At 43.8% G+C, this 25,772-nt stretch overlaps 2 protein-coding genes and 1 pseudogene across 3 annotated transcripts in view; all 3 read left to right on the plus strand.

Annotated features, from left to right (window-relative positions):
* Positions 1-8,445, plus strand: part of LOC133918734 (transcription factor GTE4-like) — a 67,205-nt gene extending 58,760 nt beyond the window's left edge. Inside the window, exons 1-5 of one of the 2 annotated variants that reach the window (XM_062362768.1) lie at positions 2,163-4,074; positions 4,166-4,223; positions 4,300-4,422; positions 4,552-4,614; positions 7,961-8,445. In XM_062362768.1, the coding sequence (XP_062218752.1) occupies positions 2,347-4,074; positions 4,166-4,223; positions 4,300-4,422; positions 4,552-4,607 (1,965 nt within the window). In that variant the 5' untranslated portion in view covers positions 2,163-2,346 and the 3' untranslated portion in view covers positions 4,608-4,614; positions 7,961-8,445. Of the gene's footprint in view, positions 1-2,162; positions 4,075-4,165; positions 4,224-4,299; positions 4,423-4,551; positions 4,615-7,960 lie in introns of those variants that run through there. The other variant, XM_062362758.1, reaches the window with a different exon arrangement.
* A 4,097-nt stretch (positions 8,446-12,542) lies between these two features.
* Positions 12,543-15,918, plus strand: LOC133918733 (GDSL esterase/lipase At5g45910-like). Its single transcript, XM_062362757.1, has 5 exons — positions 12,543-13,141; positions 13,230-13,445; positions 13,562-13,710; positions 13,799-14,072; positions 15,416-15,918. Exons 1-5 carry the CDS (start codon positions 12,877-12,879, stop codon positions 15,649-15,651), a joined length of 1,140 nt encoding a protein of 379 aa, XP_062218741.1. The 5' UTR covers positions 12,543-12,876; the 3' UTR covers positions 15,652-15,918.
* Positions 15,919-16,398: 480 nt separating this feature from the next.
* Positions 16,399-20,638, plus strand: LOC133917810 (glutathione S-transferase T3-like; annotated as a pseudogene).
* Positions 20,639-25,772: the final 5,134 nt, after the last annotated feature.

Raw genomic sequence — 25,772 nt, forward strand, 5'->3', positions numbered from 1 at the left:
ACTCTGATATTTCAAGAATTATTGCTAATATTTCTTAGAAAAGTATTCCTTAATCACGCAACACTTTACCTATCACGCTTCAATTGAAATATTTATTGGTACTATAACTGCTAAAATTTATCACGCTCATTCAAAACTAATGCACAAATATCTAAAATATTTCATAAATCATGCTAAATATTTAACCGCAACTATACCAATTTCTAAAATTTCTAAACTACTCTCGATTTATAAATTATTATAAACTAATTTCTAAAATTTCTAATATACTCTAAATTTCTTACACTATTTCTAACTAGTTTCTGAAATTTCTACAAATATAAATAACCAAAAAACTTTACCCTTCCTTCCTTCTTCTTCCTTCCTCCTTCTCTCCTCGTCCTCCGGCTCCTTCTTCCTTCCCCAGTCAAGCGGCACAACAGTGGTGCATAGCTGCATAGGCCACCAGTGAGGCACGCCACAAGGGTCACAGGGGCGGCGCCTGAACAGGACGATGCGGCCCCTAGGCGAGGGAGAGGGTGGTGCGGTGTTGTGCGTGGCCGCGTGAGCCGCGCGCCTGAGACCTTAAAAGCATCATGTCGCCATATCATATAATGACAGACCTATCATCATACCATATGGCGACAAGGAACCTGTCGCAACTACTGCTATATTTATTGTCATGGTCCATAACATGTCACCAGACCAGTTAGTGATTAATATATATCGCTATATGGTATTGCGACAGGTCCCTAATCACCAATTGACCTAGGGACAGTATGTTACTCCTATAATTTTATGAAACCTTCTATTATTTTTGCAATTTTTCTATAAAATATCATTGTTAAAAAAATCAAGGAACATGCAACAGCGAGGATCACATGTTGATAGTTAGAGCACGGTGACTTTACCAAGGTGAGTTCAAGGATGGTGGCAACAAAGACGCCACAGAGGACAACTACAAGTGAGCATGTGCCTACTATTTATTCCCTTTGAATTGGGTGCATATGTGTGTTGGCCCTAGGATTTTTTTTTTTTTTTTGAAAACCATGTGCAGAAGCATTGCCCTTTCATTTAAGTTAGAGGAAGCAAGCAAGTTTTGCATGGTCGATGTTATATTAAGGAATTAAAATGGCCATAGGAATTACCCTATTTGCGTGAATTACTCTATCTTTCTGTCAATGATTTGTACACGACTATCTATTATAAAAATATGAAAAATAAAGATACATGTGTAGTTGTCAAAGAATATTGCAAAAAGAGACAGATTTATACAGGTTCAAACCACTGAATTAGATAATAACACTACATCATACATTGCCTTGATTATACTTAGGATCAAAAGGTGCAAAGGGGTTGTGTGTGTATGTAATCATAAGAACTGGGCGGATTTATGTGTTCCTACTGCTAGTCAGATGTAGATTGCTTCTATCATGGATCTTCAATGGGTGTCGATCTTCTATCCAGCTAGACTTGATTTGGGGTTTGTAACTTTTAAGATCTGAAGGCGCGAGTTGCTTATGGTAAGGGTTCTGATTAGCTTCTATTCGATGCGTTTCGATTGTTTTGGATGTGCCCCTCTCTCCACCTTATATAGTCAGGGAAACTAAAGCGTGATCTACTCGGATTTCTCTAGGCGTAATCTATTCAAACCGCTAGATTCCAAACATCTACAAATTCCTTCCGAAATAGAAGATAACTTCTTTATTCGGTACTATTAGTTTTTCTTACGCTTTATCTACATGTCCTACTCCATAACAACTATGTGCATATAACTTTTTATAGAATACGGATGATCCTCGTATAACTTTTATAAATATACGATGTTTATAGAATATATAATATTAATTACATATGCTCGTCATTTTCGGAGTCAATTAGTTTATTCTAGGGATTTCTCCCTCTTCAACGTCACAGGTTTTTCACTTTTCTATACTTGGCCATGCTCTAGTGGGCAACATTTAAAGACAAAATTTTACCATGTAGGGATAGAGGTAAAACAAAAGGCAGGACAAAACGTATCCAACATTAAAAATGATTATATCCTGGTAGCAAACTTACCGGTGGAGCAGAGGAATCAGCAGCAAGCAGGGCAGAGCAGAAGAACATGCCAGACCAGAGTCAAATCCGATATCCAATTAGCCATCAATAGATTCTAACGGCCAGGATTACACGAGCACCTAGCCCCCCTCCCTCTTCGAGCCGGCTCTACCCGTCGCCCACAAAAAGCAGAGACGCGTCCGCCGCCGCCACCAACCCCTGCTCGCTCCACCGCCATAGCCGCAGTTTCCTCGCAAAACCCTCGCCGCTAAGTCTTCGAATTCCCCAATCCGGCCCGCCCCCGGGTCCCGGATTTAGGGTTTATGCATGGCTTCGGCCCCTCTCGGCGACGGCGCCGGCGGGGATGAGCTGACGGCGGGCCCCGCCCTGGCCCCGGCCGCGGCGGCCGCCTCGTCCACCCCAGCCAGGTCGCGGTGGGCGTCGGAGATCAAGGTCTACTCCCGCAAGTACCCCCGCAAAAACCCTAAACCTCCTCCCGCGGAACCTGCTCCCGTCCCTAACCCTAATCCCCTTTCCGAAACCCTATCCTCGATTCGTCGCTCCATTCGCCGCGGAGAGGCCGTTGTCGCCGCGGCGCGGCCCGATTCGGTGGCGGCGACCTTCGATCCCGTCCCCACGTCGCACGGCGAACCCGCTGCCGCCTCGGTGGACCTCTCTTCGGGGCTGAACCGGGACGGCGGCGTTGTTCCCAACGGCCATGGGGACGACCGGGCGGCAGCTGCGGAGAAGGCCGAGAAGGCTCGGAAGCGCAGGGCGAGGAGCGAGCTGCGGCGGCAGCTCGCTGGGGAGCTCGACCAGGTGCGTGTGCTCTCCAAGCGGCTGAAGGAGGCTGCCGAGGCCTTGGCGCAGGAGGCTCCCGCGCCCGTGCCTTTGCCCATGGTGGTGCCGCCGCCGCAGGTGGTGGATGCTGGCTATGTGCAGTCGCAGTTCTCAGCCGGTGATATGGTGACGCCCATGTCTGCCCAGCTTGTTGCTGCGGTTCCTCCTGTCCGTTCACTGCTGCAACGCCAGCCGTTAACTGTGTCTGTGGTTCACACAGAATCCTTTGAGAAGGAGAAACGGACGCCAAAGGCAAATCAGTTGTACCAAAATTCAGAGTTTCTGCTTGCCAAGGATAAGATCCCACCCTCAGATTCACATGGACGCAAGAAATCCAAGCACCACAAGAAGAAACACCGGTCCCTAGAAGCTCATGGTGAAAGGAGGTTATACTCTCACGCGTTCAAGAAGTCTTCATCCCTATTGAGCCGGTTAATGAAACACAAGTTTGGTTGGGTGTTCAACAAGCCTGTCGATCCAGTTGCACTTGGCTTGCATGACTATTTTTCCATTATCAAGCACCCAATGGACCTTGGCACGATAAGGGGGCGGCTCAGCCGTGGGCAGTACAGGAACCCAAAGGAGTTTGCTGAAGACGTGCGGCTCACTTTCCATAATGCCATGACATATAACCCCAGGGGACAGGATGTTCATATCATGGCGGAGCAGTTGTCAGGTATCTTTGAGGCGCAGTGGCCTGAGATTGAGGCTGAGGTTAACTATCTTGCATCATGTCCTCCATTGCCAAAGAAGTTTCCACCTCCTCCGATTGACTTGCGCTTCCTAGAGAGGTCAGATTCCATAAGACATCATATGGCATTGGATTCTAATTCAAGGCCGATAAGTCATACTCCCACTTATACCCGGACTCCATCAATGAAGAAACCCAGGGCAAAGGATCCAAATAAGAGAGACATGACAATAGAAGAGAAGCGTAAACTTAGCGATAACCTCCAGAACTTGCCCCCAGAGAGGCTTGATGCTGTTGTGCAAATCATTAAGAACAAGAATTTGTCAGTTAGGCAGCATGATGATGAGATTGAGGTAGAAATTGATAGCATGGATGCCGAGACACTTTGGGAGCTTGATAGATTTGTGGCTAACTACAAGAAGAACCTGAGCAAGCAGAAGAGAAAGGCTGAGCGTGCAATGCTTGCAAGGCAAGATGCAGAGTTGCATGCACAATATGCTGTACCGCAACCGCAACCACAACCAGTATGAGCATTCAATCGTTCATCTTTAGCAATAGTACTATGGTGAGCAAAATTATCAGGGGTACTGAAAATTACATTTTCTTGTGTTGCAGACCCAAGTCACCCAAGAACCTAATGTTGGTGAAAAATCTCCAAAGCAAAGTGTTAAAGGTTTGGTCTATTTTCTACTTTATCTTAAAAACGCATTACAAATTAGAGAATAAGTTTATATTTTTGTTACGAACAGATTTGATGGTAAGCGAGCAATTGGCAACTTCTGCCCCGGATCAAAATGATAATAACAGACAGAACACAAGTAGTTCAAGCAATTCAAGCAGCTCCAGCAGTGATTCTGGATCGTCTTCTAGTGGTAATACTTCCTTTCACTTCTCTTGTTAACTTTTAGATCATAACTGTTACATGCAGGTGTTTGCATTACTTGTGATAAAATGTATAAATAGCTTGATAACCTAATCATTTACCAATTCCATTTTGGCAGACTCAGACAGTGATAGTTCCTCTTCAGATGGATCTGATGCTGCCAATTCATCTTGAGATATAGGTGCGTACCAATAAGAACTTTTTTTGTTGTTACTATTGTACCAAGGTACCTAGTTAATTGTAATTTTGATTGCTTAGTGAATGAATGTAAGGTGTATGTGCTATTACTTTGTGTGCACTAATGTATACCACACAAGTTACTTTTAAGTGCATTTTGTTTTTTTCAATTATCCTGTTGTTTAATTCACTTAAAATTGTTTCCATGCGAATGCCAATACTGTTGTTTCAAATAACATTGAAAGCAACAGCTAAGTATTATTTATACTATGTTGTGTGGGGTCGCCAATACTATATACTATGCTATGTTTTTGCATCTCTGATTTTTTACACTTAGAAGTACGGTATTCTCTGATACACATGCTTAATTAACAGTATTTGTTAGGCATTAACATGTATATTGTGAATATATATGGTAAAGCGTAATATTCTAAAGCCACATTTACCAGTTCTTGGTTAGTCACCCACCTTTCAATGCAACCTTTATGCGACCAGCTAACCATCCAATTATGTGGGATCTGGGATGGCACATTACTATATACTACCAAATATGATATCAAACCAGATGATAATGTTATGGAGGTGTAGTTAGAAATTGCAACCAGAGTAGACTGGGAAAAAAAAGAGGTGTGTAGAAGATAAAAAAAGAAAATCCCAATACAGACCTTGGTGTCTTAAAATTTCATGCCTTCTATTCCGTGCCCCCCCCCCCCCGACACCTTTTTGCTCTAGTTTCTCGTTACTAGCATATGATGACTCCGGGAGTTTATAAATAGGAAGTTCAGTTTTTTTTGTTAGGAATGAATTAGCTCCCATATGTTACGTTTCACGTAATTCAGAAAAAAATTCCTGAAAAGATAATTCATGTTTGTTATGTTTCCTAAAAGTTAGTTTCCATTAGTTGCCGACGACCATTGGAGGTAATCCTTATTTTTCTGGTCAAGCAAAGATGAAAGAGGAAACTGTTTCAGACGCGTCATACTTCTTGTGGTCTATCCCTATTCATTCACATGGCCTTAGAGCCATGTAGATAACATGAGGATGAGCCTGGTGAACTGATCAATGGTGTGTGATCCATCCCTGGCCATAATGCCTTATCTGTAACACTTGGGCTCCACTAATTTCAAGGACACTTGACAAGATTGTGTCCGATTTGGCGAACTTGATGTTTTTGTTGTGAAGTTGAAGCAAGGGATTATTGCGGTCATAGCCCAAGAGCAGGCTCCATGACTGTCCTTTTGGCATGGCCTGCCAGGACCGTGCTATTTGTGTGGATTGTGGTGGCAGATGCATATCAGATCGGTGCTTCAACACATTTATCCCAACACTGTTGCACCACGTGGTGTCAAACGTCACTGTTTCGCTTTGGCTCACCTTGCTACCTGCTGTCAGTAAAGCCTTTCTAGCCTCCTCTTGTGCAGCACAGTTCTGCCATCGTGCCCTATTGCCTCCTTCCTAGGAATCAAACTGTGGCTTCCATCCTGTATTGTATTGCAGGCTTGGCCTCAGAGCTTTGTATTGACAGCATGGAGAAGAGCTTCCTAACCCACAGATCAATGGCTTAGTGCCCCCCTTACCCATAACCTAGGCTCACAACGTGTGATTCTTACTAAACGAGACAAAAATAGGATAAACACAAGTACATGACTACATCATTAAACATTTCTTCATTCTGGAGAGCCATCCAGTGGGTCTGTCTGTTCGAGCAATCAGATATCGTGCTGATCTGGTATTGCTTTAGAGACTCTCCATCAGCTTTCATGGTAGTTAATCTTTTTTCTGGATGTTCTATTTTGGTGTGGAATTATGAAAACATCTTGTTAAGGAAAACATTATATATTTTGGTGTTACTTCATGCACTACTGTTAAGGAAAAAACATTATAACACAGTTCCAACTGTACTGTGAAGCGAAAGACTTAGTTTCCTTATTTTTTTAAAATCAAATCCCACAAAAGTGAAAAACATAGGCTTATTCAGCTGTCTAAGGAAATTTCTTAGCACAGGGATGGTTATATTGCCTGTCCTAGACTCCTAGTGTCCATTGTTTTGGATTTAATCGTTCTGTAGGAGAGGTTCTTCCTGTTAGCTGGAAGCACCGAAACGGTTAACTTATTGCCGGTATCCCTGCTTTCCAGTCATATTAGAATGGAAAAAAAAATGAATAGATGAAAAGATTATGCCACAAGTTTAATTCTATCAGTAAAGTTTCTTCCATGTTTTGGTCTCTTCTGAACCCATCAAAATGAGGCCTTGATGTTTTTCTTTTATAAAAAGGATGTATTTTGTCTAATACATTGCACTCTTATGCTTTTGTTATGGAACTAAACCCATTCATTCGTCATGGAACCAATTCGGTCTTATGTTTTGAGTTAGTTGTTCTGTTTGTTGGGTTGAGCTTCATTTCTGAACTTCCTGTCAAAACAGAGTGCATATATTTGGACTTCTGCTTTGCACATAGTTGCTGGTTCAAGATTTTATTTGTTGCCTAATGTGAGGAAGCATTTTCTAGTAAATAACTTTAAGCAAATTAAAAATGGACCATTCAGACACCTTTTTAAAATAAATGGACGCTGGTGAGGTTGGGGGCAGCACAAGGGGCAGCTGTAGCGCCGGTGATGGCAAGGGTGCTGTGGCAGGGTGGGGTGGGAGTGGCAGTGGAGGGGGTGAGGCGGCAATGGTTGGAGGAAGAAGGGGGGTGGAGGGGGAGAGAGGTCGAGCGGAGAAAGCAAGGTGTCATGCTCTCTGCTAACACGTGGTCATAGCGCACGTGTCATGCAATAACAATGTCCTTGAATAAGATGACTTGTGCAGTTTTGGTCATGAAGGCTTCCTTTGATCTTTCTTGTAGTTGATGTCACCAGTTCTTATGTAGAGTATCAGAAAATGAAAGGTTGGAGAGAGTATTAGTATCATAAACAATTCAAGGACCTGACAATTTTTTCATAAACCATACAAATACGTGCTTGTATCAACAATTTGTGTCTGCATCTGGACAATTAGTGTCTATAATATTTTGCATCGCTATAAGTCTTTTAGATGGAGTAGTCAATGCCGTAGTGGAACAAAGTTGGTCCTGTATTTGTTTTCTACAGCTGTCAGTGCAGAACTGCAGACTCTGCAGAGAGTTAATCATATTGTCAGTTATGTTTTCTTGGTCGTTATTTCATTGTTAACATTCTATTGAATTATTTTTTTCCACAACTTTCGACTACAATTTTTTCCACAACTGTCTAATTAGATGTATTTGTACTTGATTTATTTAACTTGTTCCACAATGGTTCTTCTATTTTGTTGAGATAAGTTCAGATAAGTTCAGTTGTAATAACAGTTACCTTCTTCTGATTTGCAGGTTCAGAAGTTTGTTGAGTAGACAATAACCACCTAATTGTATTTGACATGACAATGCATCAGTAAGAATTGTACATGTTTGCCTTCTCTGGCTTAGGAAAATCCTCTGTATTTTGCATAGCTGTGTATGTGGATTCCCCGGCTGAAGGTTCTGGGGTGTACCGCCTAATAAGACAGGCTTGCTGACACTTGTTCTATCCGTACACCGCTGTGTTTCTAGGAGCCCTTTGGCTCAGTAGCCTGTACATTAGCTGCAGCTTGGGCATTATGTTTAGCTGTGTTGATTGCAGTATGTAGGAAGGTGACTGTTGTATGAATTGACAAGCCATTTTTTCCTCTTTTCGAACTGAACATTGACAAGCCATATAACCCTGATTTACCTTTTAGTCCTGCATCTTCTCTGGAATACCAGGTAATGTTCTGGGTCCATTGTCTATTGTGTTTTATTGACACTGTTGTAAATTATCATTCTTGATTCGGATAAAATTTAGTGGCACCGATGATGTATGGCCAATGATGGTCCGGCCTTTTCTGGGGTGATGAATGCTGATTTGGAATCGAGTATGTTGCACAAAGAATGGTTCAGCTTATTGGATGAGTGGCACCTAGTTCTTCCCATGTTGGATCTCGTTTCTTATTGGATGGGTAGCAGGGAACCTCCCTGCTCATCATGGTTCCTTGCTATCCTTAAATTTGGTTCAGTTAAAGATGGCTACCCATTTCAGTTAAAATGCTGTTGCACTTTCTGCGCTGTTTTTGCTTCGCATTTGATTAGTGAAGGTGCCTGACGTAGGGCAGGAACTGCTGGTGTGATGAGCATACGTGAAGGCTGGGCTGCAACTGCAGACATGTAACTAAGTGTGTGATTGATTGTTCGTATAGGTTTTGTCTGTATAGATCGTATATATAGATTTAGTGGAGTTATATTTGTTAAAAAAAATAGTGTTTAGTTGATTGTATCTATTTAAATCGGTTGAGTTAAGTTTCTGTTTGATTGATCGAATATGAGATTACATGAGTAGATTTAAAAGTTAAGATTATGATTAGTTACTCGTATGACGGTGATTTTGTGACACTAACAAGTGAATTTGTCTGCATAAATAAATGATTTGTCTGCATAAGCGAATGATTGATAAATAGATTCATCTACATAAGCAGATGCAGGAGCTTATATCAGTTGAGCTAGGTGCAGAGGAATTGAGCTTTCCTCGTGAGTCAGCCTACAGGCTACGAACGTACATTTATATCCATCGAATTAAACTGAAACAGCATATACTAGCAATTTTCTTTCTAAGATCATTTAGATTCTCGCATACGGTTAACCAATCAGTTCCAGTTTATGGACTATGATCGGTCAAGTGGTTGGACTTCAAAGAGTGCTATGGTAGCATGCAATATTTTCGGCTCCTGACAAAAGAGGTGGAACTTCAGGTGCCGTATGAGCATTACAAAATGCCAAAGAAACCAATCATGAACGCAATGCATGATGCTTATGCCGTTGATTAATCTGTTTCTTGTGAAATCAGTTGTAATTTGCAAATGTTCTTGAACAGTTTAGCCCAACAGGTCAAAGCAAGAGAGAAATTAGGGTCCTACCCAAGTAACCTGATTCGCGTACCCATGCTAGATGACGGTATCCGAGGCCGTAGCTAGTTGCTAGCTTACAGGCAGCGTCAGAACAAAAATGTGGTGTTGCGTTTCCGTTTCGAGGAACGTGGTGATACATTATTGAGATGCTAGACTGTCAGATGCGTTGGATTATGCGGACAAAGGGAAGAAACTTCTTGTGAGCTGTTACGGGCTGCATATTATGGTGTGAAAGAAAATGTGAAAGCAAGTAGAACCAAAACTTCTGATGTGAATGCTACCCAATTATAAGGCATTACTCACATTACCATAGCATACATAACACATGCGCTCTGCAAGGAGAATTATTTAACCCATTTTTTACTCATCAGCGATTAATACGGTAGAATCTTTGTTGTTACCAGGTGGTGTTACTATATATGTGTACAAACATGACGTTACAAAGAGGCTAAATTTCATTTGAAAAAAAATTGGACACAGGTAAAATCGAAGGACCTTTCCAGGCTAGCGAATGTTACAAAATTCCCACTCCATCCATGTGCACGTAATACCGGTTACCACTACCATACATCAAGCTGCTGATTCTCCCAAAAGGTTGCCACCGGGATCTCTCATAATTTGCCACATTAGTTTCACGCCTTTCCTTTTAATCATTTGACCACGCCGCTGCTATCAGATTAGGTTTTTGTACTAGCTTTATTTTAGAAGAAAAAAGGAGCTGCACATGGCAGAACCATTAGAAAAAACTCGACGTGCATTTGGCAACGACTTGACAACAATGTTCGCAGAGGAAACAACCCCCCTTACGCCAATTTTTTTTATGGTTGGACCAACTCGCTTTGGAAGGGTTTGGTGCTGGCTGCTGACCTCTCACCAAACCACTTGGGAGGAATTGGATGCTCAGATTACAAGAAATAATAATTAAGGAGCGATTAGTTAAACATGGGGACTAATCAAACGGTTTTTGTAGTGTAGCTGACTCGGTGACGCATGTTATGGGAGCAAGTATGGATGGCAGCTGGGATAGAATTGCTTCACCTAAAAATTTTAAACCACTTGTTCTTGACTCATCTAGTGTTATCCATGAACTGTCACTATTCTAGCTTTGTTCTCTTTGTTTCTTTTTATTTAACTAATGGTAGGAGCAATGTTGTTTCATGTAAGAAGAAGTTGCTTCATATTACGAGAAACGAGACCGAACCGTACAACACTCGATTAACTAGGAAAAAAGGGGCTAAAACCACAAGCACTGCAGACAAACAACCTAGGCCCGGAGCACCGCCAAACGACCTAATCCGCAACACCTACCCAACTACCTAGCTATAATAGGCCTGATGTGGGCAAGGCCGCCGCCAAGCTAACAAACAGAGGACCCAAGTTAGAGGACACCCAAATGTGAGGAACCTCCAAAGCGACACTTTCAAGAAGGACACAATGTCGAAGACACCGCAGTCGCCCATCCAGAGAGCCAAAATTGGGTTTTCACCCAGAGAATTCCCATGGTAGGGGGAAAGCACCATGACGTTGCCTCGAAAGGAGGGAAACAACGCCTGAGGGCGTCGCCATCACCAGCTCCAGCAGAAAAAGTCAGGTAAGGATTTTGCTCGAAGCCCCCACACCCCACCATCCGCGTAGACGAGGCGGTCACCGACTCCTCACAGGCGCACCGTCCTCAAAGACACCATACAACATAAGACACAAAGCTCCCTACATGGCATATTTTGGGGAAGAGAGACAAATCCGATAAGGAGAGGAGCTAATGCGGTGCCACGAGGTCAAGATGGGGCGAGCCCACGAGAAGAAGAGGACCGGTAACAAGGGGCTTCACCACCACATGGATGCACCACGCCGACTACCACATCCACACTGAACGCAAGATCCCCCACGACCTCCTCTTCCATCCTCAACCAAAACACCGCAAAAGGCACCAAGTAGCTACTAACGGCGACCACACAGCAGGTTGCGCCCACAACGGGCAAGGGAAGATGCCTCATGCAAGGATAAGCAGGAAGAACGAGAATGTGTTGTGCAGCGTGAAGAGGAGCATGCGGAAACCAATGAAGTTGTAGCTCGTGTCTGTGATTAAAGGAATGATGACCACCTCAAATCCACGTGGATCCGGCTGCCACCATGCCGGCAACCATCATACCGGCATCCACAAGCGAACCATGCCCCCTGAATGGGTCTAGGAAGAGAGAGGAGGGAGATAGAGGGAGGGGAAAGAGGACGGCGGATGCCACTTGGTGCTACCATCAGATCCGACGACGACAGCAAGGAGGGGAGGCAAGGTGGTGTGACTTAGAGGTTTAGCTGTCGCCTTGAGAGCGACACCGAGGGGTCCTCCTAATATGGACTAGGGTTTCATTCATCTAAAAAAGAAACGGTTGGTTCATAATGGTTGGTAGCACATTGTATTCATTTTCTTTTGGTTGGTATTGAATATGACTAAATTTGACCACTATGATAATAAGGATGTTGTTTTTACTATCCATTTATTCTAGGGAAAGTTTGAGAGTCAATAAAACAGTGTTACTTGCTGTGGAAAATGGCAAGTAAAATTTATTTGTGTTATGATCTTCAACCAAGTGCCACCAACAATTGAACAATGGGAAAGAACTTTGAGAAAAGAATTTGCGCTGGTTGTCCAGAGAGTAAAACCTAGTTTAGCTTCAATAGCATAATCATGGCTAGCAGTTCCAAACCGGGACTCAGCTCGAGCACAGTAACCTTCGCGGCGGCCTGCTGAATAGGATTTCCTGCCGTCCCTCGTAGACGGCCTTGTAAACATTGCTTCTCTAATGACGGTGGTTTTGTTCGGTTTGGTTAGGTCGAAGGTCCAATGGAATTAGGCCGAACCGGAAAATGGTCCGGAAGCCGGAAAACGCTCGAAGTCAAACCGTGTAGTCCACTTTTCCTGACGCAGACGACCGTCCATCCCACAGGCAGAGGGCAGAGCCGCAGCAGACCCCAGTCGTCACCTTCGTCCTCGCTTCGCTTCTTCCTTGAGCCATTTTCTTCCCCTGCTGCCCACCTCCGCAATAACTCCACATGCCTTACTAAATTAATTAATCGCCAAACACCGAGTGAACCACGCCACCACACGCAGCAGTAGCGGCAGCAAGGAAGCCGAGCCAAGAAAACGCCTCCACCACCAACCCTTTCTTCCTTGCTTTCCCTCTCCTACAAGACCCCCCCCCCACCCGACTGTGACCGTGTGACCGCCGACGGCTACCTAGCTCCCACCCCTCTCCCTCCTCGCCTCCTCCTTCCTGCTCCGTTCCGTTCATTGGGGAGGATCCAAGAAAGCCGGGAGACAGGGAGCGCGCGGCGATGGGAGGAAGGGGCGCGATGCTCGCGGCGGCGGTGGTGGTTCTTGCGGCGGCGGCCGGCGGCGTTGAGGCGGCGGCGGAGGCGGCGGCGAAGGGGAGGTACCACGCGCTGTTCAACTTCGGGGACTCGCTGGCCGACGCCGGCAACCTCATCCAGAACGGCACCCCGGACTTCCTCGCCACCGCGCGCCTGCCCTACGGCCAGACCTACTTCGGCAGAGCCACCGGCCGCTGCTCCGACGGCCGCCTCGTCGTCGACCACCTCGGTACGGTGTCTTGGCTGCTTCTTCGTGGCTTCCTCCCCAGATTTGGCTTCTTTGACGGCTGATTTGGTTTCTTGCATTTGGTCCGCAGCGCAAGAGTTCGGGCTGCCGCTGCCGCCGCCGTCCAAGGCCAAGAACGCTAGCTTCGCGCACGGGGCCAACTTCGCCATCACTGGCGCCACGGCGCTCGACACGCCCTACTTCGAGGCCAAGGGGCTCGGCGCCGTCATCTGGAACTCCGGCGCGCTCATGACCCAAATCCAGTGGTTCCGCGATCTCAAGCCCTTCTTCTGCAACTCCACCCAGGGTGAGTGCTAAAAATCCCACCTTTTGTAGCTTAGCTATACCGGCGGTGATGTGATATGTGATAAATTGGGAAAATGCCTGTGCATCTTGGTTCGATTGATGCTTTTCTTATTGCAGAATGCAAGGAGTTCTTTGCCAAGGCGCTGTTCGTGGTCGGTGAGTTCGGCGGCAACGACTACAATGCGCCCCTCTTTGCAGGGAAGGGCATCACGGAGGCCTACAAGTTCATGCCGGATGTCATCCAGGGCATATCCGACGGCGTCGAGGTAGCGCTTGCTTCCCTGTGTTGTGTATTCTTGAATGTTGCTTGTCATGGGATGTGGTTCCAACTGCAATTGTTTGTGCGGGGTGCAGGCATTGATTGCTGAAGGGGCAGTGGAGCTGATTGTGCCTGGGGTGATGCCCACCGGATGCTTCCCGGTGTACTTGAACATGCTTGATGAAGCGGCCGACGGGTATGGCTCCCGCAGCGGGTGTGTCCGTCGGTTCAACACATTCTCTTGGGTGCACAATGCACATCTCAAGGCTGCACTTGAGAAGCTCCGGGTTAAACACCCCAATGTGAGGATCATATATGGAGATTACTACACACCAGTCATCCAGTTTGTGCTCCAGCCTAAGAAGTTTGGTGAGTTCTTAGATTCTTGATCTTGTTTATGTGCTTTTTTTTCCTTAGATGCTTAGATGTTGAGTCAGCTGTTACTCAGAGTCAACTATTTCCTACTGTTCTCCTTGAAAGACACAACATATTATACTTACATAGTTTAGGTCTCGGTAGAGGTACCTTTAGCCTTCCCCAATATAACATTTCAGAATATACAAATCATGATTTGAAAGGACAGTACAAAACTTGTCAGTTCAAATCAGTCGGGCTAGCTTCATGTTCAGAGTATCTTGAATGCATAGTTATTCACGTCTTGCTCATTTGGAACCTGTTATCTAGTCTGTAAAGGGGCTATTAGCTACCACTGCTATTATAGTTGTCACTTTGTTTGAGTACTTCCTGGGTCATTCGGGTATACACCTGAGCCCAAGTTTTTTCTTCAGGCAGCCTAATTATGTATCAGAACTTGCACCACACCCCTACCTGGTTAAAAATCATGGTCACGGTAACCCTGTTCCTTTTGGCATGACGGTTTCACCACTAATCCTTGTACAACTTTGTGTTATGAGCTGAACTAGCTACTATAATGTCCTTGTATACCTAATTTAAACAAGCATAATTGCAATTAAATAAAATGAATGGTAGCCACATTTTTTTTTTTGGTATTAGAATCTCGTTAGAAAATTTTACTTGTCTAAGTGTTGTTAAAATAGGCATTTCATAACGGCAAGTGTGTCTATGCATAATTGCAATTAAATAATATGATGAAACTTTGCTACCTAACCTACTTACTTTTGCTACTCCGCTTTCTAATAATAGCCGAATCACAAATTTTAACAAGTCCTTGTTGCGGCAAGTACAAACATCTAGGAACTGCTAAGTTAGCTGAGCCATCGTTTTGGGTGATCACCTTTGTTTCTATCTGTTGCTTTCTTTCCTTGCTGACAATGGACCTCTGTTTTGCTTTACGCATATAGTTTTTTTTAATCAAAAGAACAGGAAAAAGGGGGATAATAGCCATCAGCTTCTAGAACCAGGAAATCTTTTGTATAGTTAATGGTGATTCTGCCCATCGTTGGATGAGATTTCCTTAGGCCATGTCACATATAGCCGATTTCTAGAATTTCCATTTCATCGTTGCCTTGTAGTAGCTAGCACATGCTGTACTTTATTAGGCATGCATTCACCAACACAATTTTTTGCTGACGGAGACAGTTTTTCTGTCTCAACTGCTGGAGAAAAAAGGAGGCAGATGTGTTATTGTCGATTAAAACGGAAGGCACCTTTCTTTCAAGCATTACTCCTTTGATTCCAATGCACATATTACGTATATTCAGGGACCTAACAACTTATGGTTTTAACTTCAGGATTTTACAAGCAACTACCTAGGGCATGTTGTGGGGCTCCGTCGACTCCTGAGAAAGCCGCTTACAACTTCAATGTGACGGCCAAATGTGGCGAGCCTGGTGCAACTGCATGTGCTGATCCAACGACCCACTGGAGCTGGGACGGCATTCACTTGACGGAGGCTGCTTACCGCCATATCGCCAAAGGCTGGATATATGGCCCCTTCGCGGACCAACCGATCATTCAGTCCTCGTGAGCACGCCATTCTGTTGTAGAGTGTATCAAAGTGGCGCGCTGAAAAAATGGAGTAGGGAAAGTAGTTCTTCCATACGGTTCCAATGTTGCATACATGTATATCTCCATTTGATTGAATTCGTTGATGTGGGGGTACAAAGGGTGGTATAGGGGCTGCCAAAAGCTTGATTTCTTGACTTGTCAGGTGGTATAAATATGAAAAATGTAACACACAGATGATCATGTATATTGTGTTCAAGAAATGTGATACAGACTGTCTTTTTTAGCAGCTTCTGATTCTCTGATTACAAACCTGTCAGGGTTGTGATTCTCAACTGCAGCTTTTGTGTGAACATGGTGTGCATTCTTGTGAAGAAATGAGCTGTGTGAAATTGTATGTACACACACATGTAAACAATTAGAATAGGAACAAAGGAACAAAGTCCAATTCACCTCGTGAACTTGTCACGGAATCTGATTTACCCTGAACTCCAAAATCAGAAATCGTACACACCTCAACTCTTTTCACCCTGGTTCCGTGCCACGTCCCAGACCGGGCCCACCTGTCAGCCTTCATGTCCTATTCCTCCGGACCAACGGCAAGGCAGCAGCTCGACACCACCGTGAGCCAGGTCGGGGCTTGAGGAGATGCACTCACGGAAGACCGTGATGAAGTGGAGGAACTCGTCGGCGGCAAGGATTTCGATGGTCGTGATGAGGATCCAAGTTGGGGAGCACGAGAAAGCAGATCTACGCGAGGCTCGCAGCTATGGACGCCGGATTGAAGGCGACGGCCACCGCACAGCTTCCCTGTGCGGCTCCCGCGATGCAGGCGGATATGGCCTGTGCCGACATCTGCGCGCGGTTGCTATGCAGCACCAGCCGCTCCCTTTGCTCGGACGGGAGAAATGGAATCGTGGGCGGCTTCCAAAAGCTGCTTCTCGCCGATGATAGTCAGTTTGGTAATTTTGTTAGCTTATAGTTTTTGAGCTGAATAGAATGTATAATATTTGTAATGTCCCTGGTTATTTTGAGTGAATTTATTTATTTCTATGAACTGTTTTAGTAACTGATATTAATATTTAAAGTGAAAAACTAATATATATGGTGTATATAAACGTAACTAGTATTAATTAGCAATGTAAATAGTTGACCATCCATTATCACGTTTATTTCTCGCTTCACCACGTGTATTCTTTCCTTCACCACGTGTATTCTTTCCTGCGATTTTCTACATGCACATAAATTCATTCATGCTAGCTTAGTGGCTTAAGGGGTCGATAGCATAGAATAGAGCATTGATCAAATGAAACCCCATCAACAGCCTAGACATGTGATATTGCCCCGGCAAAATCATGGATCATCCTTGCAAGCATAATAGTTTGCAATATAATCTAATCATGGGGCCAGCACCAGCAGTGAACAAACAAGACAATACTCTGAAATCATCAAAGCTACAACAACTTTCAACCATCTCATCAAAACAACAAATGTAGTAGCCAAGTAACTCAATTTATGCCAAAATGCTGCAGAAAAGATGTGCGCATAAACTTTTTAGTTGTTTATCCTATCATAACAACTACAATTCAATGTTTGAAAGGGGCATTCATCACAATACAGCAGATTCGTAAAGCAAATAATTCAACTTGCAGCTATCCTTCAAGTTGCAGTTGTTCTGAACTTGGACACATTGTATGACTGTCAAACTCTAGAGAGCTTCCAGTGAAGTGCTTTCAAGAACAATCACCAAGATCTGCAACAAAAATCACAGGCACGCACAAAAAGAGTCATAAGCAGGGAAGGAGGCAACAAATATTCAGAGCTTAACTAGTACTCCAATTCAAGGTTCTTATTCAAATTATTTACCGCAAACAGATACCACATGCACTTTCATAGTTATATTAGTCACTAACACAGACATGCCTGAATCGTGCACTAATATTTACCAATCAATTTGTATAACCATGCCATGCAGTCTGAAAATGAACTTAGACACAAAGCAACTGCAATCACACCACTCAGGCAGTCAAACAGAATGCAAGAGGAACACAAAAACCGGAAATCAACAATGCAGCATATAATTGTCAAAATCAACAATGCACCTTGTGAATTCTAACAACAGAACAAAAACCGGAAATCGACAGGCTCACGTCCCTCTGCAAATAACTCGGAATCCACCAAAATTATGATCACTGACGAGATCCCAACAAGCTAATACATCTGTGTGCATAATGTAAGCAATGACCAATCAAAAGGTTTTTATCTCGCAAGATCAATCTACTCCGGCATTGCAGCCCCAAAAATCTAATCACTGGGGATAAATTGTTTAAGCTAAACTCACTATTCCACCATCCAAGGTAAAATCCAAAACAGATAAAATTCCAACAAATCTCCATCTGACCACCAAAAAAATACACATCTAGTGATTGAAACATTCAGAAAGCAATGGATTTGCTAGCATAAAATGAGTTTATATCATGGAAATAAATAGGGGCCAGCTTCGTTCAATCCTACTCTGCCTTATTGCCGTCCAAATACACATGCTATTCAGAAACCCAGAGAGGAAACAAATATCCGAGAAGCAAATTAGATGAGGAGGGAGGGGAGCTTACCACGGATTTTTCACTAAAAAGTATATTCCAACAGCTACCAAAATGAATCGTTATTTTTACCAACCCCTAAATACATTCATATCATCTCTATATCTACAGAGCGAACTTTGTTCCCAATCCCTCCCCCTGTTGGGTTCCCACGCTAGACGTGTGTTCCCGCTCCCTTTCTCACGCCAACTCGGAACCCAAGCGGCGGCTCCCGCCCTCCCGTTGTGTGCCGTCGACATCCCGACCGTGACGACCCCCGCCTCCCGTTGTGTGCTGTCGACGCCCCTGACCACGATGACTTCCGCGCTCCCGCCGTATGTCGTAGACACACCGACCGCGATGACCCCACGCTCCTGTCGTGTGTTGTCGATGCACCGACCCCGCCCTCGCGCCGTTGACGTCACGGACCGCAACGACCCTGGCCCGGCCCGAGGCCCCTCCTCCTTCCCACTGCAAGGTCAATTTCACAACACTTCCCTTTTCCTGCTCTCTAATGAATAGGCTGATCCATCTATGGTTGAAACGACCACACAAAATCAGATCAACGGTGATTCTTGTGGGTAGGTTGATGGTCCATTGTCAATTACAATTGTACAACTATATGCTATTGTATCATAGCAGCAATAGTCCAATCCTTGAGAAAATTTCCGACTGTGAGGTTGTTTGTGGTACTGATTTTGCTGTAATTCTAGGTTGTTTGCAGTAGTTGCAGTATCTCCTTGCCTCTACTGCAATACTTCCTTAGTTCATCGGGTAAATTGTTGCATTGTGGTCTGCATATGTCATCGTTGTAGTGTCGTAGAAACTTGTTTAAGATGTGCTACCCTAGTGAATCACACACTTTCAAACGCAATATTGATTTGCGATGGGTTGCATGATTCAATTTCTCTAGTAGATGTGATGTCTGTTTACATGACATTTTGAGTAATTGCTCCAATTAAGCAATAATTAGGATTGACTTTTTCACTGATATGAGACATACTCCCTACATGGTATTATATCTTCATTAAGGTTGATTTTTACTAAGTGCATGAGCCTCTTTCTAGGTCTTATACAATAGTTTTAGAATTGCATAGTTGACATAGTTGTCCTGCATAGTGTTCTAAAACAATTGACATTTTTTATGAATTTAATAGGGACTATAGACGGAAGTGGATATTATATTATCTTGATGAATGAAGAGAGCAATGAACTGGCTTCGGATGAACTGAGTAGCCCACCTGAGGAGCAAGTAACACCAGTTGTGGAAGTTACTCCCATCGTGAGACCAAACCAAAAAAAGATCAAAGAATTTCAGTGAGAAGGAAGACGAAATATTGATGTCGACATGGCTCAATATCAGTATGGATGTAGTCCAAGGCACCGTTCAATCTCGTTCTATATATTGGAAGAGAATTTATGATTATTTCCACTCCAACAAGGACTTCATCTCAGATCGCACTCAAAATTCCCTCATGCACCGTTAGTCTGCTATTCAAGAAAATGTCAACAAGTTTGCCGGATGTCTAAGCCGGATTGAGGGTAGAAAGCAAAGCGGAGTCTCTTACCAAGACAAGGTTATTGACAAGTTTTCCATATACTTTTTATTGTCTATACATCAACATGAATTGGTGTTTAATGTACTGACTTTGTTTTAGACTTGTATAGCTTGTGCAGGCATGCACTTTGTTTAAGTCGAAAGATAAGACCAATAAGTCATTTCAATTCATGCATTGCTAGAACCTCTTAAGAACACAACCAAAGTGGATTGATAGACAGACACAAAAGTCATCTCACAAAAAATAGAAGACATCTGATACTTCAACTCCGGCTACATCTACTACTATTAGCCTGATGAAAGTGAGGCTGCAGCTCCAGAATATTCTATATCGAAGAGACCAATAGGTAAAAAGAGAGACAAAGAAAAATTACATTAAGGTGGAGATCTTGTGTACATGGAGGTATTAGATAATTTGTGGGCTAAGAAGAAAGAGGCTGATGTGGAGAAAGAGCTCAAGAAAGATGAGAGATACAAACAAGTATATGCATTGGAACAAGAGAGGGTTGAACTTGAAAAAGAAAATCTAGAGTTAAAGAGCAAAGAGTTCGAGTTTAAGAGAATGTTAGACGAAGAGAGAATTATATCAATAGACATTAGTGGCATATCTGGCCCGCAACAGCAATATTGTAGGAGCTTGCAGGATGAGATAGTGACTCGACGTTTGAACAGCTCGAGTTGATCCATAAGATGTGTGCTAGTGCTGCTGATGTTACTTGTGTGTGCTGCTGCTACTGCTTGTGCTGGGTGCTACTGATGTTACTTGTGTGCTGCTGCTGCTACTTGTGCTGGGTGCTGCTGTTGCTATTTGTGTGCTGATCCATATGAAGTCTGTGTTATTTTAATTTTAGTTTGAGTCTCAGTAATAGTGACTTGCCATAGTGTCATGTTGGACAATTGATAAGATTAGTATGACTGATTTTGTTACTATCTTATTCTTATTGTGAGTTGTGAATTGATCGACTGCTCTTGACCTTACTGATGAATGTTACTCGGATTGTCTGGTGAATTGGTATAAATCTGTCTGCATGTTTTCTTCCAGGCTGATTCTACCATTGTGTGGCATGTTGTGCCATATTTTTTACTAGGCCGAAACTTGTTGGCTATGTATAATCCTCTAGCTTGTAGAATGAGCAATCTTTCCCTTAAACTAGGAGATTCCTCGGTTGTAAAGATCATTGGATTTGCTAATCAGTTCCAAACAACTACGGAGTAGTTAGGGATTAGCTGCAATGTACTAATCTTGACCTTATTGTAGCACCATATGGTCAGATATACTGGTGTAGCATTTCTGTTCGTTCTCCAGGTGACAATCAAGGGTGAGCTGAACCTGTATTGTGTGTAAAATACAACTTTAGACCAATGCCGCTTGCAACCTAATCATATTTTTAATTTGGGCTCTTATGCAACACAAGAAAGTATATATGATTGTGGACTCAAATTTTGCATATATGATTGTTGACTCAAATTTGGGCTAGTATCCAGATACATATATACATAGCAAAGAGTGAAATGTTGCGGGACACCAGGGCTAGCTATTTCCCCCTATAATTATCATTAATAATGATCTCCATGTTGATGCCACAGGTGCTCCACTAGGTCAATTTGAAGTTGTGAGTGAGTTTCCTTGTCTCTAATTTTTTTGTGTTTCAATGAACTCATGAAGTTCAGGCGCATCCTCATGGGAAGGTTCTACCTTTTCTCCTACTTGATCATAATTGAAGTTTTTTGGTCCTTTCTCCCACTCATCTTCAATGATCATGTTATGCATAATTACACAAGCTCTCATAATTTGTTCGAGTGTGTCTTGATCCCAAAATCGTGCTGGTCCTCAAACAATGGCAAAACGAGCTTGTAGAACCCCAAATGCTCATTCCACGTCCTTCATAACTGCTTCTTGAGCTTTGGCGAAATATTTCTTCTTATTGCCTAATGGAGATGATATTGTCTTTACAAATGTGGCCCATATAGGATATGTGCCATATGCAAGGTAATATCCCATTGTATAATTGTGACAATTGATGGTATAATTTACTTTTAGAGCATGACCTTTAGCTAGCTTCGCAAAGAGTGGGGAGCATTCAAGAACATTGATATCATTGTGAGACCCTGGTAAACCAAAGAAAACATGTTAAATCCAGAGATCTTGTGAAGCAACGACTTCTAAAATGATTGTAGGCTCATGAATATGGCCGTTGTACATACCTTTCTATGCAGCCGGGCAATTCTTCCATTTCCAATGCATACAATTGATGGATCCTAGCATTCCAGAAAAACCTCTTGCCTCCCCAAGTGCAAGTAATCTAGCAGTATCATTCTCATTTGGTGATCTCAAATTCTCGCCTCCAAATACTTCAATAATAGATTTGATAAGCCTTTTTAGACTATCTATAGTAGCACTTTCTCCGATACAAATATAATCATCCGTAGCATCCGATGCTACTCCATAAGTTAGCATACGGAATGATACGGTAATCTTTTGCAAACAACTTAACTCAAGTTTACCAGCTGCATTTCTTTTTTGCACAAAGTAGTCATCATGTTCTTCTACAGCACACATTATGCGTACAAACAGAGAGTGTCTCATTCTAAACCTGCACGGGTATGATAAGAATGAGCCATACATATCACGATCTACAACAAAAACAAATAAAAATATATGTACTAATCACAAACCCGCACCTGAACAAAGTAGGGCCGTACATAGGATCATTCGAGAAGTAGTCTTGATACAGTCTCAAATGCCCTGCATCTCTGTTCCAATGAACTACTTGATGCCCAAGGACAGATCCGCCATGGTGCGGTTCCTTGTCAAACTGATATTGATTGTGTGCTATGTGTGCTGCAGCAATAATGAATTTGTAAGACCCCAATCCCGGAATCGCCTATACCTCTTGTATCAGTCCCTAGATCAAGTAGCTGATACATACAGTATAACAATTGTAGTATCACAGTCAAATTTTATACATAATTACTAAAGTTCAGAGTACAAAAGATTACAACCCATACTGTATATTACAATCTTGGCCGAGAGGCAAAATAAACAACGGAAAGCAAAAGCCCAAGACACAAGCAGCTTAGGATGCTGACGCGACTTCTAAGACTATTCTTCATCTTTACCTTGACCTCTGGCGAAGTCAGCATCGACTTCCTCATTTGAATGACAGCAAGAATGAGTACGAAAGGTACTCAGCAAGCCCTATACTACTTCAGAGTGTTGATAGATGCATAAAGGGGTAATTCAAGAATAAAACTTTACGGTTTAGTTTTAAGCATAAAGCAGTTTATGTAGGTATCTAATTGTATCATCTAGGATTGACTTAAAAACAGTTTAAACAATTCAAAACCAGGTAACAAGCTATATCTGGGGGGTTTTCGGTCCTGTGAGGAGCTACACCTCACTCCGTAGTACCTTTCATTATTTTGGTACTCCACACACTCACTCGTCAAGACATACGCACCTAGAGTCTAGTCAACGTGATTGTTGCTTTCGCATATTCATGACCATGGATATGGCTATTTGAACAGGTTTACACTCTGCAGATGTTGTACAGTTTTACCCATGAAATATGCTCAGCCTCCAACCGTTGCAAGCAGAGGAGAGAATCATACCGAGACACTCCAATCAACTTTCCTAATGGACTTTTCTATGAGATTTACCCCCAAGCGCCAGAGTCCATGTACTGAAGGTCAGTTCCCTTTTTAAGCCTAGGCCAGTACTGAAAACCTCCAAACAGAGGGATAGATTGCCACTTGACTACTCGCTACTCTCAGCCTCCTAGTATGATGCCCAACTTAGTCCGGTGAAGGAGAAGTCAAGTCCTGTCCATTCAGGACGTATGGTTGCACGGGGTGGCTAGGCTAGACGGTGCAATGACTCGATCCTTAAGCGGCCAGGGTAGGTATCTTCTGGCAATGAACACCACAAAGGTCACTCAAGCCCCCAGAAGCATCCTCATCTAGAGTACTACTCCACCTGCCCCCGCCAAATACTTTTTACCTATTTTTACACATCACCCACCATATCCCACACGACATTAATAATTTCACAACTATCACATAATTCACAACCATCAAGGATTTATGGTATATAAGTTATCATTGAAAACAATAAATCTTATCTCCGATGAGAGGTGTTTTAAAAATGACGTTTCTGAGGAGACGTATTCAATTCTAAGCATGCTAGATATTAAGACGTCGTATGTCATTAATATAGATAACAACAGGTAATCCTAGGGAGATATGTATTTTAGATGATAACATTTATGGCATGACAAGTGTTAATAGGATTAACTACTACAAGAAGTTTGTAAAAATGCAATACATAGCACATACGATATAAGTCTAGTTTTAGTTGATCATGTAGATTAGTTGAAAACATATGTTCAATATGATCAAGGAGATAGGATTTGCCTTCTCCAGAGTTTTCCACGAATTCTTCGTTGAAGTCAGGATCTTCCTCGCCCCTAACAATTCTCACGCAGCACTCGCAGAATTATGGCAGTTCTACAATTGTAACTGTGATTATTAACAAGCTATACTAGAGAAGAATCAAATAACACCAAATGGAAAGTCAATGAGCCCTAATGAATATCACACTATGATAGATAGGTAGATCTAGAATTTAGATGATTTTCGGCAGAAGAATCGCCGGAATTGTGACTCTCGGAAGATTAAAACTAAATTTAAATAGAGAAATTATGAAATAATACTATTCATAGGTGTGACCCACGGATGGGGCCCAGTCAGGTTTATTTGTTATTGGGATAGGTGAATTCTTACTGAACAGTAGCCTCGGCCCATATGAACAGTACCATGTGGGCCAACATGGGCTTAGATTAGGTTGGGCTTTGGGCTACACAGTATTGGTCCGCACAGTATTAGCTCACTCGTGTTTGGGCTGAGCAACTTAGCGGGCTACGGGAGCTAGGCCACCTATGGGGGTGCAGCCTGTGGGCGGCTAGGCTAGCCTAGCAGGTCGGCCGCTACTGGGTCGAGCCAGGCCTGTAGGCTAGGCCGAGCAGCAAGCGGGCGAGCCTAGCCACACACGCGGGTGGGCGTGCGACGGAGAATGGGGAGAGAACAGTGGTGATGAGGGATTATAGCAGGGGTCGTCGGTAGGCTCGCCGGCGATGCGTTCCGGCCAGGGTTTTGTGATGGGAATCCACGCTAGGGATCTACACAACATGACAGACTCGGTGGTGGGATCAACGTCGATGGCCAGTGGCGGGAGTGATACCAAACGGCGGTAGGAGAAGGGAAAATAGTTTAGGAAAAATCAGACAGCACCTCCCCTGCACTGGGAGCTGCCAACCTGAAAAGAAAAGGGGCCTGAGGCCCCTAGGTATCACAACATGATGGTCAACCATACACACGGAGCACCAGCATGCTGGTGATGAGCAAAAGTATGGCGGTAGAAGGCAAACACATGGCGGCGCGCGGCATGCGGAAAAGAAAGAGCATGAGGTCGATGACTTGTTATCTAGGAGGGACGCTAAGGGATCCAAGGAGGCTCACCATACACAGTCACGACGATGTCAAAGCAGTGGATGGCTTGGCTTTGGCTCGGACGGCCTCCCATCGAGCTTTCGGTGAATGGACAATGGCACAGGGATGGCAATTGCTCCCTAGAGCTCCTCGACAGCTTATGGACGACGGATTGGCGACGGTGGAGGTGCGGTGGCGTGAATGATAACGATGGTGTGGCATGGCGAACAGAGAAAGAGAGAGAGGGAAACTGAGGGGCCCTATTTATAGAGGCGAGGGAGGCGCACAGAGAGGTGGTGCGTGCGTGACGTCAGGCGAACGTCGGCGGGGAGTGCAGCGGTGAGGTGGTAGGGCAGCGCCCATTGCGTTTCCCGCGGTGTGTACACTTTGCGCCGTCCATGCGCGAGCGGTGTGTGTAAGTCGCATGGCATGGGCGTGCGGGCTTGGGCAGAGAGAGGAAGGAGAGAGCGGGAGAAGCGGAGGCCGGTCAGGATATTTCCCGAAGAGGGGAAACAGCGG

Source organism: Phragmites australis, chromosome 5 (genome assembly GCF_958298935.1).
Source record: "Phragmites australis chromosome 5, lpPhrAust1.1, whole genome shotgun sequence".
Classification (NCBI taxonomy): domain Eukaryota; kingdom Viridiplantae; phylum Streptophyta; class Magnoliopsida; order Poales; family Poaceae; genus Phragmites; species Phragmites australis.